Source organism: Talpa europaea (genome assembly GCF_964194135.1).
Source record: "Talpa europaea genome assembly, chromosome: 9".
NCBI lineage: Eukaryota > Metazoa > Chordata > Mammalia > Eulipotyphla > Talpidae > Talpa > Talpa europaea.
In genome coordinates this window covers 4,668,738-4,687,717 of record NC_140076.1, presented here as the reverse complement: position 1 = coordinate 4,687,717, position 18,980 = coordinate 4,668,738, and the positions used below count along the sequence as shown (strand labels likewise).

The following is an 18,980-nucleotide window of genomic DNA, read 5'->3' as shown; positions in this document are numbered from 1 at the left end:
TCTCTTCATTTTGTTTAGAATAAAAAAATTTGAAGGGACATTTCAAAAGAAAAAAAACTGAAATTCAAATTCTGAAAATATCTTTGCCTTTTTTATTAATCATGTCATCTAACACCAATTAAAAAAACAAATATGTGAATATGATATAAAAATACGATCCCAGGATTAACACTTTGTTGCAGGCACAGTTATCTCACAGGATATATGTTTGGAGGGCCAGGGAAAGGAGTTTATTTTTGTTTTAGCTTCTCTTAAAAAAATCCACAGCAGTGCAAGTCGGGTCGGGAGGGGAGTGGGGGAGATTCGTTAGCAGCAAAATGTCCAGGGTTCTCTAATCACAATCAAATCAACGGATATTGGATTTAGGGGGGAGGTGAAGGGGATGCTGCCCAGACCCAATCGTCATCGATCCCTAAAAGGCCTCCGTCGCCAAAGCCCCAAACCGTGACACTGGAAGGACGTGTTTATTACACAAGCAATCACAGCGCGTCCCTCCACTCCGGACCACGTCTGTCACTTAAATATATGTACAGGATCGGGCTCCTCGTCAACTCCGTGTCCGCGCAGACCCCCGTTTGGTCGCTCTGGGTGGGCTCTCGGGGTGTTCCGCCGCATTTGGCCTCTGACGTTTGAAGATTTTTCTTTCTGTCTTCGCCGCCGACGCTGCCTCTGCCTGGCCCGCCTGCCAGGGCCGCGTCCAGCCGGGGCCGGGGCGGGTCAGTGGTCGCCGCTCTGCTTCTCTCTCATCCAGGCGTGGATCTGCTCTTTCAGTTCTGGCACTGAGAAGAGAAAAGGGAAGGATTAGTGCCCCAGAGGGGAGGGCCCTTCCCGATGCTTGTCGGTCTGTGGCAGTGGAGAGAAAGGGCCATTCAGCCCCGCCGGCTGGAGGCTGAAGCGGCAACGGGACACGAAGAGGAAGGATTAGGCTCGGAGTGAAAAAGCGCAGAGGATGTGTGTGTCTTTCCCGATCAGCGTCACGAGCTGGGTGGTTTCTGGATTGGATGCATCTCCCCCTTTCGGTTCAGCTGTGATCTACGACTTGGGCCCTTGGCCGGGCCCCCTACCTGGCTCCAGCATGCTCTCCGTCAGCGTCTGCCGGTTGAAGGGGTCGGTGGGGGAGTTCAGCAAGTGCCGCAGAATGATGGAGCGGTCCATGACGGTGCCGGAGGGCAGCCGCACGGGGTCGGTCATCAGGGTGTCCATCAGAGGGTCTACAGAGACAAAGCGCAGACTCAACCTTGGAGCCTAAGGCTGGGAAAGAGGCACGCGCTGGGGCCAGCAGAGAGCGTATCCTCAGAATGGCCACGACGCGGCGCCTGCTAGGTCCCTGCGTTTAGAAGGAAACCAGCATGAGCTAGACACAGACATTGCCTTTTGTCAGCTACCACGGGAGGGAAAAATAGGCAAAAAGAGGGATTAGTGGGGCTAAGGGTGCCCGGGCTCGGCGGTGGACATGGAGGCCACAACCCTTTCTCTTGCGCTTTGCAGGAGTCTGCGAAACTGTGCGTCCCGCGTGCAAAGGCCAGACGGACCTCAGAACCTTCGGGGTTGTTATCTGGTTTGAAGTTAGGCTGAGGACTTATGTTGCCTTCTCGTTTACAGTATGAAGCAAACGAGGCAAACGTGATTCCAGACAAAGTGTCTCAGAAAGCAACCCCAGCCCACCATGAAATAAACTAAAATTACAGAATGGCCTCTTTAGCGCCGTGTGTCTCGAGAGCATTCAAGGGAGAGGACTCAGCCTCTTCGGGGTGCAGCCCACTCGCCTCTGAACTCGTCGGGGGCGTCACTGTAGTCGATCTCCGCACGTGCGTTCTTGGCCACTATCTCCTCCACTTTCTCGGCGAGGAGCTTAAACTTCTCTATTGCTATTGTGGATTTGATCCCCGCCTTCCGCATCTTCGAGATAACTTCTTCAAACAACTCCTTGCTGTAAGATCTCTGCAAATGAGGAGAACTATGTGAGAGGAAAATATATCCTAAGTGGAATAAAACAAGCTGCAGAAAGTACCCAGTTTCTTTAAAAAGGCCTAAAATTATTCCACACACACGCTCTTGAACATGGCTAAAATAAATGTAACGACTGGAATAATATACACCAGACTGTACAAGGTCAGGGGATGGCTTCAGGATTGAGGCAAGTGAGGGGCATTTCACACTGTTAAGGCAAACATGCACTTCTTTCAAAATTTAGATATTGAAAAGAGAAGGTTTTTTGGCTCTCCGAGCAGCAGCCTGGCAGTGGGCAAACAGGAGCCTCCTGAGGGGCAGAAAGGGAGCTGGGAGGCGGTGGTGGGGTGCAGGGTATGTGCCGGCGTGGCAGTGGCCATGTGAGAATTGCTGGGAAAGCACCGCTCACAGGTGCTGACGCCGTCAGGGTCAAGGCTCTGAAGGAAGCTTGGCTGATCTGCAGGATCTGAAGCTGCATTTGGAAAATTCAAGCTAATCACTGAGGATGTTCAGGGCAATAAGGGCCTGACTACGTTCCTGGCCCAGATCCTGCCCGAGACAGGACGTGGTCCTGTCTGATGATGATGCTCACGCCAATATCAAGACCCCAGGGCCACATGCTCGTCAGTTCTGTGTGGGTTTGACTAGAAAATGCAACAGTCGGACTCGGAAGGCCTCTGATGCTCAGCACCGGCAGGTTTGCAAATCTGGAAGAAGATGCTGGAAATTTAGACCCGAAAGGGGCAGACAAATGCCTTCAAAGAGCGGTGATTACATGATTCCAGATGCACCAGGGATGCCCCTCTATAGGGTCCTGTTAGAAAAGTCAACAGGTTGGAGAAGCCCAAGTGTAAACTGGGAAAACCATGCTTCACGGTGAAGGTGGTGGTTCTGGGGCCGGGCAGGGCCGATGTCGAGTGAGCAGATGGGTATGAGCCACGAAGTACAAGAGTCTGTTTGACATTCGGACTTTCAATGGTGACAAATAAAAAGTCTTTTATTTATGATGTTTAAAATGAAATAGAGAAGGACATCAGTCTACTGCGGCTCTGGCCGGGCTCTGCGCCTTGCGGTGTGTGGACCAGCATCGCCCCGCTAAGGGCAGACATGCGGGAAACAGCCCCCTGGAGCCCCTCGGCCAGGGCACATCCTCCCACGTGCTGTCTGCCTTTCTTTTTTTAAAAACATTAATTAATTTATTTATTTATACAAGCACCGGATACAGTCAGAAGCGCGGGAGGGTGAGAGAATTCACCAGAGCCAGAGCGGGGAGCAGAACAGGCAGACTGACAAAGTACACTGCTGAGGGGAGCAGTGGGCGCGGCAGGAGAGGTCTGTGCACCATGTGGGACCCTCGCCATGGCCGGGGATTGAACCGGCGCTGCAGAGGCTGCGGGCAGCTTCGCAGCCCAGCACTCAACCGCTGCGCCACCAGGGGAGGCCCGCTGTCTGCCTTTCTGTCAGATCTCAGCTTAACACCCTCAGACTCAGGAGCCTTCCAGGGCGGGAGGGGGAGGGAAGGGGGCAAGTGCCCAACACAGTCTGGACAAACCTGGCCTTGAACTCTGGCCTTTACACTTACTGACCTGCCCTGTGGTCTTCAGCAAATCCCCGAGCCTCTTGAGCCTGTTTCCTGGGGTGTAAAATGGGGGTGGTGCGCCTACCTCACAGGTGTCTGCTCCTCTAAATCACAGCAGTCCAAGGTATCAAAGGACATCCGTTGGCACTGATGGCAAAAACAATGGCCACCTGTCCGTTCCGTGACAGTGACGCCCACAGCGGGAGGGAATGGTGACATCTGAGCCCGTGAGTGACAGGGCCATGGGCTGTGACCCGCCTTTTCTAACCCACCCCGGCATCTGCACTTGTGTTCTCTCATGGGGCTGGCTGGAATTCTTCTGTCTTCCTTTTTTCCTTTTTTAACTTCGGCTTCTAAATAAGTACACATGCTCACTTTCTCTCTCACACCCACACCCTGCTCAAATCCATACAATGAGGGAGAACAGAAAGGCAAAAGTGTGGGTGGGGAGCCGGGGTCCAGCATCACCCCAAGACCTGTCTGCAGCCCCGAAGGGCTTAGGGGCCCTTGCTGATAGCTTTTGGAAGCCAAATTCCTACATTACTTAAACAAATACTTTACTTGGTGCCACTTGCTATGTGCCAGACAAGCCATGGTGCCCGCCCCTCTGTAAAGGGGCTCCAGGACAAACTATCAAAAGGTCACAGTGAGATGCTGCAGGGCAGTTCCCGAGCATGGGGGGTTGCCACACAGACACCCCGAGATGATTTCACCTTCAACGTCTCTTTGTAACACGAAGCTGTTTTTAGCCCATTTGTTATCCTCATAAAACACCATCCGCTCTAGCTCTCGATGGAGGAGTCTTTAATCGACTCGTGCTTGCTTAGAAGGCAGCTTCCGAGGTAGCACAGAGGAGCCATGGGCGAGGAAGGCCACTCCTGATGAGGGGACAAGGCATTTGGCCTCGATGAATCCCCCAGACACCACGTGTTGTTGAGCTGCTGCTCTAAGGTTGGGTGGGTGGGGTCAGAGAGGGCAGACGTTCTAGACGTCAAGTCTCTTGTATAGCAGTAATGAGATTAAATGAAAAAAAAAAAAAAAATCAGAGCTCAGAAAGGTCTAGCAGCCAGGTTAGTTAAAAGACTTTTTACAACTCAACAATAAAAAATACAAAGAATTCCATTTAAAAAATGGGTGAAGGGGGGCCTCCCCGGTGGCGCAGTGGTTGAGCGCTGGGTTGCGAAGCTGCCCGCAGCCTCTGCAGCGCTGGTTTGATCCCCGGCTGCTTCCCAGCCACTGGGTGAGGGTCCCACATGGCGCGCAGACCTCTCCTGCCACCCGCTGCTCCCCTCAGCAGTGCACTTCAGTCCTCCTGCCTGCTCTGCTCCCCGCTCTGGCTCTGGTGAATTCGCTCACCCTCCTGCGCTTCTGACTGTACCCAGTGCTTGTATAAATAAATCTTAAAAAAAAAAAAAAAAAAGACCATGCAGTACATTAAAAAAATGGGTGAAGGACTTGACCAGACATTTCTTTTTTTTTTTTTTTTTTAGAGGCATTTTTTTTTTTATTTGTTTGTTTGTTTTTTTGTTTATACATGCACTGGGTACAGTCAGAAGCGTGGGAGGGTGAGAGAATTCACCAGAGCCAGAGCAGGGAGCAGAGCAGGCAGAAGGACCGAAGGACACTGCTGAGGGGAGCAGCGGGTGGCAGGAGAGGTCTACGCGCCACGTGGGACCCTCCTTCGGTGGCCGGGGAGCAGCCGGGGATCGAACCGGCACTGCAGAGGCTGTGGGCAGCTTCGCAACCCAGCGCTCAACCGCTGCGCCACCGGGGAGGCCCTTGACCAGACATTTCTCCAAAGAAGACATAACGTGGCTGTCCAGTAAGCACAGGACAGTGTCTGCCAGTGTCCTCATTAAACACAGAGCAAAAAACCCTGCACTCCCATGAAGGCAGCTACTTAAAACAATAAACAAACAGCAGAAAAGAAGCTAACGAGAGCAGGTGAGGATGTGGAGAGCCAGCAAGTGCCGGTGGGCATGTAAAAAGGAGCAGCCACTTGGAACAGTTTGGAAGTTTCTCTTAAGTCAACCACAGAACCAGGACATGACTCAGCAGTTCTGCTCCCTCCTCAGACCTGAAAAGCAAGCACCCAAGCAAACCCTGTCCAGAATGTTCACCAAGCACTGTCCACAGCAGGCCAGGGCGTGGGCACCCCTGGCCCTTCTGGATGACAGGACCAGTCACGGTGCACCTGGAGGACGACAGGAGCTCAGCCCTGGGAAGGAGGTCCTGACACTCGATGGCAGGGACCAGCTTCCAGAATGCCCCTGACAGTTAACCTGAGTGTGAGCAATATTTGCAGAGGTGTGTGAACAAAGACGAAGACAGTAGTATGGGGCATTTTAAGTGGAGAGGAGAGGCCAGATGGCACTCAGGGCCGGACAGCTGGGCTGCGAGTCCTGCCTCTGTCTCTCATGCACTCTGACCTGGAGGAGCTACTTAACTTCCCTGTGCCTCATTTTATTTTTATATATTTATTTTTTAAAAGATTTATTTATGCATACAAGAACTGGGGTGTAGGTCAGAGGTGCGGGGGGTGAGAGGATTTACTAGAGACAGAGTGGGGAGCAGAACAGGCAGATCCACTGAAACACACTGCTGAGGGGAGCAGTGGGGAGACAGGCGAGGTCTGCGGCACCCTGTGGGTAGCTCCCTGGCCAGGAATCAAACTCATGTTTCGGTGGCTGGTGAGAGCTTGATGGTGTTGAGACTTAACCCCTGTGCCACCATGAAGGCCCCCTCTGTGTCTCATTTTAAAATGAACCCAAATCAAAGAATTTTGTGAGGAATCAATGAGTAAAGACCTAAAGAGTGGCTAACACTTGGTATACAGCTGATAAACACGAGCCATTAACACGCTGAAGAGGATGGAGAACAGAAGAACGTGGGGGGAGGGAGACCTTCATGGGATTACTAGAAAATCAAAAGGTGAGGCCAGGCAGGGGTAGCTGAGACTAGATGTGCAGCTATGGAAACGAAAAACACAACACAGTGTGACCCCGGGGGGACATAGGGCGAACCGCGAGGGGTGGACAGCAAGGTAATAGGAGGCTTGAAACCTGCAGCGCACACGCCCGATGGCAGGAGACTGGGGAGGAATGCGGGAGAGGGGACTTGGGAGGAGACCTGGACGGCTGAGGACAGCAGGCTCTTTCTGAGAACACAAGGATTTGCTGAGCAAGGCCTCAGCAAGACGGCTCAAGAACTCAACCGGAGCCAGATCTGCTCTTTACACCCAGAGGAAAACAAACACTCCATCTTCATTAATACCAGACAGCTCCCCTGGCCACCGCAGTGGTTATTTCTATCGATGTACTAGAAACTTCCCAATCACAATTTGGAAGTATTACCTTCCTTGGCTTCAAGCGGGGAAGACCAAGGGCGGAGGGACATGGAGCGGCACGCGTCTGCCAGGATCCCCCAGAGAAGCAGACTCACGCCCGCTGCGGGGCCTGGGCCCCAGGCCCCTAAAACACCCCCTCCCTGGGGCACTGACCTGGTCATCGGCAATGGCTTTGGCGAACCGGGCACAGTCCAGCTGCAAGTAAATATCTGTCAGCTGGTCCAACAGCTTCTTTGGTTCAAAGCCGTATTTCTCAGGGTTTTCAACTTTCAGGTCACGGCACTTGGGGCCACAGAGTTGCTGGAGATTAAAGTTCAGCATTGCAGCCAATCGGGGTCCGAGTTCCTAGGAAGTCACAGGATAATATGACAATTCAAGCTGTTGAGGTGAGTGAGAAGGACCCAAAACTCCCATTTCAGTGGGGAGCAGGATGGGCTGGGCTCATCGTCAAAGAATCCCTTGTCTGCGCTATGGATCAGAAGCTGAAGGACATGGCGTTGGAGATCGCCTTTCCTCTCCACTGCTCATCCAGAAATTCTAATACCTACTGGAATGCTGCAGGCCGGGGGTTATTTATTATTCAGTATTACTATAAATGAATTATTATTAATTAACTAAAAAGTGATCTTCTCTTAAGTCTTCTTCAGTGATCTTCTCAAAGTCACTGGGAACTAGGGAAAAGCGGGAAAATCATTCACAATTCCATCATCACGATGCAAGGCACACAGGTTTTGTGTATGTGCTTCCAGCCATCATGGATAAGTCATCTTTCTACAAACTCTGGAAGTCCCTGGCCGTTCAGAGGAGGTGTGCCTTCCTTCCTTATTTATAGACAGAGGGACGGGAGAAATGCAAACCAAAGTGGAAGACAAAATGTACGTCTTATAGTTTTAAATCTAGTCGGTGAGACAAAGTGAACTTTAGACTGTAACTATAAAATAACAACCCCACAGGATGAGCCTGTGCCCGTGACCAGTGCACAGATGCTGCTTTGGGCCAACGTGACGCAGGCCAGTCAGCTTAGATCAGAGCCAGCCTGACCTTGAGAGGAGCAGGGAGAGCTTCCCTTTGGGAAATGAGGTTTTCCTCCAGTTCAATGACTGGGCAAATCCAACTTAAACTCAGCTTTTCAAAGACCTGCTTTGTACAGAGCAGAGGACTCCTCTGTTCGGTAAGAAGCCGTGAAACAAGCACTGATCAAAATAAGGCAGAGTTGGAGGTTCTGTTGTGAAATAGGAGAGCTTCAAACAACCCAGGAAAGAAGCTGAAAACAGTCGGGAGGAAAAGGAACCACGTAAGCAGGCCCAGGCACAGATGGGCAGAAGCTGGGACATGGTAGGGGACAGACAGCCCAGGTCTGGGAATACAATTTGAAAAAAAAATTTTTTTTGACTGACAAGACAATATTGGACTTAACCAACATCCTTTAAAAATGAAGAATTTAGAGCCAAAAATAGGTTTTATGTTAACTTAGTCTCAAGTAATTTACTATACAATCAGCACTGCCATTGGGGTCACTGAACATAAAACAGCACCTGGCTTAGAGCAGAAATCAGCAAATTTCCTGCAGTCCAAATCCTACTCAGTGTTTCTAGAAAGTTCCAGGGGAACGCGGCCACACGTGTGCTCTTGCATTCGTGTGTGACTTTCTCACTGTAACAGCACAGCTGAGCCGTGGCAACAGATTGTGTGGCTCATAACACCTAAACTATAGCCAGTTTGGCCTTGAAAGAGAAAGTTTAAAGAAATTCCATTTGCAAACCTTTCAGGGAATCAAGTGTCTGAACTATCTTGCTTAAATTAGCTGTTTAGCAGCAGTGTCCTCAGGCTTTCGATAGGGAGCTTGTTTGGCTTCCCGTCCCACTGCTCTTGCACTGTAGTCTGTTTATGAAGAGACAGGCATGGAAAGGGCAAGAGAGGAGGCGGCCCTCTGGGAGCTGCAGACAGGCTGGGTGGTGGTAGCTGAGGTGAGAGGGAATGCTGAGACTGGAAAACCACGTAGTGAAGTTATGTTGCACTATAAACTGGCCTCCTTCATCATGTCAGAGTCAAACACCTTGACTAGCTTTGATCTCTCATAAACCCTAACTATAGCTCTCATTACCCCTTGGCTTCTTCAGTGTAACAAAGCCATATCTGAGAGAACCAAAGATTTTAGACATTGTTCATTATCTCTATTTAATATGCTTTTATTTCCCGTAGATGTTACTTTACACTCTAGTATAAATAAGACACAGTAATCAATAGTGGTAAAACGTCACAGCTTCGATGTTACTAAGCCCACGTACTATCTAAGAGGGAAGGGAATGAAGTCTTTCTGGAAGTTCATCACCAGAGAGCTGTGTGTAGCAATTAGCACAATTAGCATGGGGAATGAAATCAGTAAGTTTCACTGATCAGTGACCAAGATGCTGACATGTCTCCAGATTTCAATGCCTCTACTTAGTGATAAGTGACAGAACCAGGGTGTGGGATCCAACAGACAGACAGACAGACAGACAGTGCATAGCCTGCACTCACCGGCCTGAGGAAGGGCTTCTGGACCTGCTTGGTGAGGATGTGGAACATGTCTACGGTTTCCGTGGCCAGGGCCAGGTAGGAACGCGAGACACGTTCGTCCTGAGCAAGCTGAGACTGTCGGGCCTGCTGCTGGTCCTAGGAGAAAGGCGGCAGGAGTCAGACACGGAGCCAAAGCGCCAGGCGGGAGGAAACCCAGTCAACCCAGCGCTGGAAAAGTGCGGGAGGAAAGATGTGACAACTGATAGCAGCGAGTTTTCCAGGCAGCTGATTTCTTCCTTTTAGCATGGGAATGTTCAGGACGCTGAGTTAGGGTGACCCTGGTTCATTATTTAACTTTCTAGGAGGCTCAGTTTCCACAATGATAAAGGTCACCGTCAAGCCCTACACAGGCTGGAGTCAAGACCCTGCGTCGCGCTTGACACACGGCGCTGACACAGGCGACTGTCTCTTCCTCCACAGCTGACTCAGCCAGGCAGCACCGTCTTAGAAACCGGGCGTGTTGCGTTCTGACATGGAGGCCTGCAGGCCTGGTCACTGCTCCACACCCTGCAGACGGCTACGTTTCTTCTACCTTTCTACACTGGAGGCTGTGGCCCCTCAGGACCGGCAGCATGCTGGCCTCTGCCCCACCCCTGCCCATCCTGCCATGGGAACAAGAGAATACGGTGAATTTGACTCATGAGTGAAAGAACGTAGAGCACCTAGAGGCACTGAGAGGAATAAAATACGGAAATATCCGTCAAGGCCCTCCTTCAGAGGCTGGAGACAGCACGGGACAGACTGGTCTGGCTCCCACTGTGGTGGGATACAAAGACCCCCAAACAGATACAGAGAATCGAGCAGGGTCAGGAGAGAAACAGAATGATGCTGGGGCAGAGGATTCTCTCACAACCTGGGAAGGGTATCCGGGGGTCTCTGAGGAGGTGACCTAAATAGACGTTTAAGAAGTGAGTTAGCAGAAACTCCGGGGGAAGAGCGCTCCAGGTAGAGGCAAAAGCAAAGGCAAAGGCGAGTGTGGCTGTGTGGGGTGAGTGAGGTGGAGAGATCGGGACCCCAGGCCACACTAACTGGGAGAACTGACTGTGGGGAAGGGCAGCTGGAAGGAGAGGTGATAGTGAGTGATCAGACTTAACAGCCTCCCTCTGTGTGGACACGGGCAAGGGTGGAGGTTGAGGGGGAACCAGGCTCCTACAATACTCCAGGTAAGAGAGCACAGAGGCCTGCAGGTGGTGGGGACAGGTAAGAGCGTGGATATATTCTGAATCAGTCCAGAGCCATCTGTTTCGCCAGAGAGGAATCACAGAGGCTCCAAAGTGCCGGCCAGAGCAACCAGCAGAAGGCCGCCGTCACTCACTGAGATCAGGCAGAGCCCTGAAGACCCTCAAGAGTTCCTTTCTGGACAAGGTGAGGCTGAGACTCATCTGACCACCGGCAGAGAGGGAAGCCAACGTCGGGGTCTGAGATCTGAGCCAGGGAGACGCATTCTGGAGCTGCAGAACACAGAAAAGCCTTGGACGAGATGAGGTCCCCACGCAGAGGTTCTCAGGGGGCATTGGGCTATGAGAGGGGGTGTTTCTAGTTGCCAGATGACAAGGGGTGGCATCCAATGGCCATGGGCCAGGGGTGCTAAGGTCTCCATGCCATGGGCAGCACAGTCTCTCATAGTAAAGAGGCTTCATATCAAAATACTCCAAAATTTGATTCTTACTGAGTAACACAGATGTAGGGCGCAAGGGTGGAAAGAGAAGGGGAGAAGCCTGGGGGCTGAGCACCCCAGTTCTCCAAGGACCAGAGGTGGGAGGCAGGAAGTGCCTTCAAAGTCAATGGAAATGACTTCTGCACGAGCACCGGCCCAGCCGAGCACCGGCCCAGCCGTTACCACAGAGACAGCAACAGCATCTGGGTTCTCGTAAGCGAGTGCCTGTGAGAGCCGGGAGCGAGGCAGCAACGTGCTGGAGCCCCGCGCCCCAACAGCTCCTGGCTGGAGAGCAGCACTGCGAGAGCAAAAAGAGGAGAGAGGTGAGACCTGCAGCCACGCCGACTGGGGAGGCCCGGACGAGACCTGACACCAACAGCGGCCAGGATTTGAAGGTGCAGGATGGAAAGTGGGGCCTCTGGGACGGAAGTAGCGTCTCAAGGAGAATGAAGTTTAGAAGCTGCACATCTCTCAGCCCTGAACCGGAAACCTGCCATCCTCGTCTCCCCTCACAGCCTCCCTGCGGCGCAGGGAGGAGCTCTGACCTATGGCTAAGGAGACAGATTAAGCAGCTTTTAAAGTTCTCAGACCAGGTGCCCTGGACTCTGAAGCTGGAACCTACTGAGCCTTGTTTTCCAGCACATTCTACGAAGAACCTCCAGCCCTAAAAGGCGCTTTCTTGAAAAGGTGCCCCAGCATTGTGGGGGGCGGTGGGGGGCCTCACCCGGGGCAGCTGGTCCCACTGTTCTTTGTTCTTCATCTCCTCTTGCACTTCATGGATCCTCTTCAGAGACTCCAGACTTTCATCGAGCAAAAACGTCGTGTCATTTATTAGCATATTTATATATCGAACAAACTGCTTCCCAGAGCTGAAAGGCAATCGCATCATCCGTGGTCAGACACCTCCCTGCCGACAAAGGCACCGCGGAGCCCTCGGCCTTCTGGGCTGCCCCCTGCGTGGGACTCAGGCGCCGCTGAGGCCCAATGATGGGTCTCCCCTTAGATACTGTTATTCTTTCGCATTAACTCTAATGGGCTCATCCCGGTGGAATGGGGTGCCACACCGCCTGGCTTCTGAAATTCTGTGGGCAGAATCCCATGGCAGCTAACATTTGGCAACACCAGAGGTATTTACACTCTGGAAAATCAGCAAATACTGAATTTTTTTTTCCTTCTCCCAAGAGTAGGTTTCTCAGTATGCCCTGGCTCACGCCCTCAATGACTTCCTAGTCTTTCAGACTAGAAAACAGCCTGAGCTCACCAAGAAAGCACCAATAATTATTCACACATAAGAGACAGAACTACTGATACTGGTGTTTCCTTAAAATAGACACACTGAAGAAAAACTGGAAGCAGCAGTATGGATGAGGGAGGACAGTAACTTACCTTCAAGGACCTGGAGCTGCCAGTCTACGCTGTCCTGCATTTCATGCTCTAATGAGGTGATTCGGCCTACCTCTGCTAGACTCGAACCGTCAGATCAGTAGAGCAGAGAGCTACACTTCAGGATCTACCTCTGTGTAATCGGGGGCGGTAAACTCAGGCCTGGGGAAGAGCAGTGCCTGCAAACAAGGGCAGGCGGCCTGGATCTCAGAGCCTGGAAAGTTCAGGAAGGGCACTGCAGCTCAGCCGTGGGCCTGCCTGGTTTCCTAAGAGCTCACCAGGCTCCTACTATGACACAGCTCTGACTGTAAGAGCAGGCCATGGAAACTGAGAATTCACATAAAGAAGTTACCTTGCAGAAAGCCGTCCAGCACCAGAAACAGGCACATTATTGACCAGCAACCCCGTTAACAAGCGAACGATGATGAAATATCGAATGTGGGTTGCAAAGGATCCAACTAGACAGGATAAAATCTCCTCTGAAGAGTAATTCAAGAGTTCAGTATGTTCATCTCCCTTTTTTCTAAAACCACTTTTATTTTTAAGTAAGTTAGATGGGGTTACTAACGCCCAGGGCTAAGTCATCGCTGAAATTTCAGGCAGGCAATGGAGTCCTTCATCGTGGCTCAGGGCCTCACGACAAAGAATACCACTCAAATGACTACCCAACTAGCTGCTGCAAGGTCTCAAGTCCTCCTAAGCTTTCTAACACTGATGCTCGATATCATATTCCAGAACACCGTAAGGTCTAATCTTAGTCAACCCCATTAAACACTGTAATCATAGAAACACACACTTAACATACTCATACCATCTCAGAACATTTATAGGATCTTTTTTTTTTTAAATTTATTTATGCATAGAAGAACCTGGGTGAAGGCCAGAGGTGTGGGGGTGGTGGTGGTAAGGATTCACCAGAGACAGAATGGGGAGCAGAACAGACAGATCTATTGAAATCCACTGCTGAGGGGAGCAGTAGGCAAGACGGGAGAGGTCTGCTGCACCATGTGGGTCAGCTCCCTGGCTGGGGATGGAGCTCAGGCCTTAGTGGTGACAGCACTGAGACATAATCCCTAAGACTCAACCCCGAGGGAGTCCCCACCAGGGAGGCTCTTCATAGGCTCTTTCTTCACACATACCATCCCTAGAGGACCTCAACAGTAGTGCTTTAGGCTAAGTAGGTAGCGGCATCAATGAAGGCTCTGCAGCATCTGGCAGGCACAGGCCTTCCAAGAGCCCCTCTCACGCAGAGCAGTGCTTGGTTGCGACCAGTCAGCAAGAACCCAGCTGTGCAAGCTCTCAAGCTGCCACCCCCACCTGTGATTTGCAAGGAAGCAAGCTGAGACGTTAGTGGCCCATACTCACTTGAACTCTTCCATAAAGGTGCCATGGTGAGCTATGTTTTGCCAGAGGCTTTTAAAAATGGTGCTGATGTGGTAGCGAATGGTGAACTTGTCATAGAACTCGCTGGTGGCCCCGGTGTGCTCGACATCTGAAGAAGAAAGACAGAGGGGCTGAGGCTGCGTGCTTTCTTATCGTCCTAAAAAGCAGGTTCGCTGCTCTAATGTCACTGCCGAATCCGAGGTATGAAACTGCATCTAAATCTTGTGTCTAAGGTAGGAGAGAAACCAGGAGGCAGTTTTGAAACACAAGTTGCACAAATGCCTGACAATGAAACGATACCAAAGTGAACTGGGCTGGAATATCTCTGGCATTGTTGGGACAGCATCCACCACCCCAACTTCAAGTTATTAATTTATAGAAATTCCATAGCACTTTAAATGAGTGTCCCTAACCTGAGCAGAAAGAAAAAATTGGTTAAGTTTTATTAAGGGCCATATAACTATTCAATGGGACTACATTTCAAATATTTTGTTTAAGGGACATTTTCAATTGTATACCCAAGTAATGCAGTGAACCCCAAGAAGTCACCACGTGTTCTCTGTGAAACGGAAACCAGGGTCACCCTGGGTTCCCCAAATGACAAAGAACTGACGCTTGAGAAAGTCCTTCATTCATCACTGATGACTCAGAGAGGGAAAACTGTCAGATAAAAACCAGAAGGCTTAAGAGAAAGGTAAAAGTAAATGAATAGAAAACTGGGGTGTAGCACAGAGGTGCAGAGGGGTGAAAGGACTCACTAGAGACAGAGTGGGGAGCAGAACAGGCAGATCTACTGAAACACACTGCTGAGGGGAGCAGCGGGGAGACAGGAGAGGTCTGCTGCGCCATGTGGGTCACCTCCCTGGCTGGGGAGGGAGCTCAGGCCTTAGTGGTGACAGCACTGAGACATAATCCCTAGGCCATCAGGGAGGTCCTGATCAACAATTTAAATGTTCTTTGTGTTTTCTGTATTTCCCACTTTTTTTGTGATTAAAGAAGAGAATATTTAAAAATAAAACATGCCAGATAATTCACACCTGCCATACAAAGACCTGAAGGCACTTACGTACGCTCATTAGGTCAACCGCTCTTCAGGATGAAATAAGTGTCACTTGATTAATTATGTAAAAGTGTGAGCTTGAGTGTGGAGAGCCAACTTAGCAGGGTCTACAGGGAAGGACTGGGCTCACCCAAAGCCCACACCACTGGAAGAGCACCAACACTTGCACAGAGTCCCCAACATGTGCCCCGGGCTAACCCACCATCGTGGGCACCCCCCCAACATGGGCTTCTGAATCACACCCACATTCTCGCAAAACCACATTAGCCCCAGTTCTAATTTCCAAGTCTTAGTTCTAAGGGGCCTGAAGTGAACTAGACGGCTGCTGACCGCGCCTCCCCTGCATTCCCACGCTCGCCTGCAGGTCTTGCCCATTTCTTAGCTGCCCGGGACCCCAGGGCTTTCCGCTCGCTGTCCCTTCTGCCAGCCCCCATGAGGCTGGCTTGGTGTTCTGGTTCACTCCTTTGTCTTTATCTCATTTTCAACACTGTTCCTAAGCCTTCTCCGCAGGAACCCTCCTTGGCCATGCCTCCCAAGCCCCACTGTGCAGGCACTGTCTGGAAGTAGCTTGTTGGTTCAGTGTCTCTCTCCCAGCTAGGAAGTCTGACCCTCCAGTAGGCGCTTCACAGATATTTGCTGAAGTCATGAGTGGATCTCCTGCAGCGCTGCTGGCGTTGCTGATTCGGATCAGCTGGGAAACAGAAGCGTCTTGAACTAAGTCCTAGTGGTCAGGGATTGCCCAAGATCTAAGTGCTCCTCGACCACTGTGGTCCAAATAAAACACTCCCATTTTCAAATTTAATTTTATTTTTCAAACAAAAAATTGAGCTATAGCATTTTCTAAGTTAGAACCTCTCTCCAGGGCGTGAGAGAGGTACTCGTTGTCAACCTCCCGCTCACATCTAAAGTCAGACCTGGCCCTGCAGGTCCCAGCTGGGAACTGCCAGGCTGTGGGGTGCGTCTGGGTGGCCCCAGTCCGGCTCTCTGGCGCCGGCCCCTCGGGGAGCGCAGGAGGCACGGCCCAGCAGTTGGAGCACCTGTGCCAGAGTCCAACTGCTCAGGCTGCTGCCACTTGCTAGCTGTTGACCTTCAGCAAACTGCTTGACCTTTCTGAGCTCTAGTTTCCTCATTTGTAAAATGGAGATATTTATAGCACCCCACTTTGGGACTGCTGTGCAGACTGAGCAGTAGGATTAGTAAGTATTCAATAAGTGGTGTATATTATCAGCATGGCTAGCGTCTAGCCATGGCTCTAGAGGTGGTCCAGGCCAGCAGGCACACGGCTCAGTGGCAAAGTGGAAAGGAGAACAATGCCAGCCCCTGAGTCCTTATCCGTGTGGATCCACTAGGCCCAGCACTGGGCTCACGTGCCCAGGTCCAGCCCCCTGGCCCCTGCCCACTCACCCTCCTGCTTTATCCCAAAGCCAGTGATAGGCCCAGGGCGCTGAGTGCACACAAAATATATTTAACTGCAAGCCAGAAGGAAAAAGATAAATATTGATGGTTTCACTTATATGTGGACTTGTCAGGAAAAAGACAAGGCTTGCAAGCTGACCATGCATCTGAGGCACACAGCAGGGGCGGGGAGGGGTGGCACAGGGATGGTGGTGATGGGTCACGGGTGCCAGGGTGGTGGGAAAACTAAGGGCATTATGCCTGAGAGGAGAAATCAAATACTGTCCGAAAGTTAACAGTGATGTAAGAAAATAAATTAGTTAAAAGGATATGAAACTAAAAAAAAAATTTAACTAGACATGTTTTTGCTTTTAATACTAATATGTATCAATGCCACCACATGCTATTATGTACTGAACAACGCTGAATGTAGATTACGACATTCAAATAATTTTTTAAAAAGCAGGGAAATGAAACTACTCACAATCCTGCCATTCACAAGCAGCCAGCTCACTGGCAATACTTTGGCACATAGTCCTACTACTTCCTTCCATGTGGTCACGATGTACTCTTTGATCACGGCACTTTCTTTACTTTTGATTGCTTAATGACGTAATATAAGTAGCACATTCTTTTCTGTGGCTCGTATAGACCCACTGCACAGGTGAACTGTCACTTAAATTATTTAGCCACAACTGGCAGAAATTTAGGTTGTTTGGCATTTTCACTATGCTGCAATGAATATCACGGACACTTACAATTACGCACTATAAATAACTTTTAATTACCCCCAGAACAGATTACTAGAAATTAAGAGGATGTGCTGGCTCTCCAGCTGCTGCCCCTTGGCCCCCAGCCTTGCTTTATCTGGGCTCTGGGGCTGCACTGGCACCACAGCTTCCTCTGCCAGCCGGCCTGCCAAGGTGCCCAACAGGGGGCGCTGCAGGAGAACAGGAAGACAGCTCAGCAGCGGCGGTTCTGGCTCTGGCTTTGCTCACACTCGATGAGCAAGCAGCCCTGAGGGCCAGCAAGCAGCCCTGAGGGCCAGCAAGCAGTCCCGCGGTTGGCCAGTGGCCAGCGTCCTTCCCAGAGGGCAAGCCTCAGTTCTGTCCGAGGTCCCAGTCAAGCTGCTAGTTTCCAACAACCCAGCCCTTCCCCTTGGATGCCAGCCCGGGGGAGGGAGCACTGCTCCCTGCACCTGCAGATACCCAAAGGCCCTTTACTTGCCTTCCCGTCTTCCAACAGCTGTTCAGTTCACTTGCGTTCAGTTCACTCTGTTAAAGTAACTAGCATGTTTCTGCTTCCCTGACCGGCCCTGGATGGACATACAGGCTACAAGCTGCCAGACTCCCTCCAGAAGCTTCACCAACTTACATTCTCATAGAGCTGCGCAGTGCAGGTCTGCACAGGAGCTGTGGGGAGATGGCGTCAGTTTTTGCAGACCAGTTCATTTCTCTCCAGCAATGCTAGTATTGGGTATTTTCATTTTAGAAAATTAGTCTGATAGGTTAAAAGTGGTGCTTCATCATTACTTTAAAAAATGTGGAATTAGCTTCACCTAAGCTGCTCCGTGCACGGCACCCACAAGGTCCTGTCCTGGACACGAGCGCTGTGCTATTGGTACCGGAACGGTCCATGGTCCCCCCACCAGGCCTGAGACAACAAGGAGGGCTGGGAGTGAGGAGGGTTCATGTACATGTGTGTTCTCTGCGGCTGCCAAAGTGAGGACGTTAATGGCACCCCAAAGGCCTTGTGTGCTTGCCCAGTGCAAGAGGATACAGGCAGGCGAGAAACGCTGGAGGAGAGAATTGCTTATGAGATGCCACAAGACAACAGTGACTGAGGGGAAAGGAGTAGATTCCCAGAGCAGCAGGAACAGGAGAGATTCGGGCTGACAGAAGGAGGGCCCCCCTGAGTTCCGGCGGCGGGTACATCCCCAAGGGCACAGAACGCACGCTCTGAGGCCGGGGTACCCCCTGAGGGTGTGGGTTATGGGCTTGGTCCAACAGAGGACAAGAAGAGAGACAAGACACACTTCGCTCCTGAGAAAATCTTCCTTTTCTGGAGGGAAAATGTCCTAGCAGTACCGTTCTGTGCCTCTGCGAGGGACAGGTGAGGAGGTGTCCCAGGCACTGGCTTTATTGCCTAGGGATAGACGCTCTGGCAGTTCTGAAGTCAAATGAAAACTGAAGAGCTGGAGTCCGTTCATCCAGAAGGGGAGGTGCCCCCTGCAGAGTGCCCGAAACTGGCCAGTGTTGCCCACAGCGCCTGGCACATGGGCAGCGTTTGAGTCACCGTGTGCAATTAGTGAGTGAGCAACGACTCAGAGATCCTGCTTTGAGAGGGTTCACTGGCTTGAGTGGGATCCCCAAGAATAAGTATTTTTAACAAGGTCTTTGCTCCACCCAGTTTTGAAACTCTAGGTTGCAGGACAGGCTGGGAAGTTAATGCTGCAAATTCAAAGCTAAAAGGACCAGGTATTCTTAGATTAAAACACCAGCCCATGTGCTGATGCCAACTGGACCGCGATGTTAACCACCTGACTCACAGGGGCTCCTGCCTCACCATCAGGGATGAGCAGGCACAGGCGCGAGTACAGGGACCAGCAGGGCGAGAGGTCAGTGTGATATTTCCATGATGTGGGAAACGTAACCAATAACACATGGGC

The 18,980-nt window shown here is 51.1% G+C and overlaps 1 protein-coding gene across 1 annotated transcript in view; it reads right to left on the bottom strand.

The window, feature by feature from the left end:
* Nucleotides 1-717: 717 nt before the first annotated feature.
* Nucleotides 718-18,980, bottom strand: part of UBE4B (ubiquitination factor E4B) — a gene marked incomplete at both ends in the record, with an annotated part of 90,732 nt that continues 72,469 nt past the window's right edge. Inside the window, 7 exons of the mRNA XM_084244065.1 lie at nt 718-779; nt 1,065-1,211; nt 1,767-1,941; nt 7,029-7,220; nt 9,396-9,530; nt 11,816-11,960; nt 13,840-13,966. Coding sequence (XP_084100191.1) covers nt 718-779; nt 1,065-1,211; nt 1,767-1,941; nt 7,029-7,220; nt 9,396-9,530; nt 11,816-11,960; nt 13,840-13,966 — 983 coding nt within the window. The remainder of the gene's footprint in view (nt 780-1,064; nt 1,212-1,766; nt 1,942-7,028; nt 7,221-9,395; nt 9,531-11,815; nt 11,961-13,839; nt 13,967-18,980) is intronic.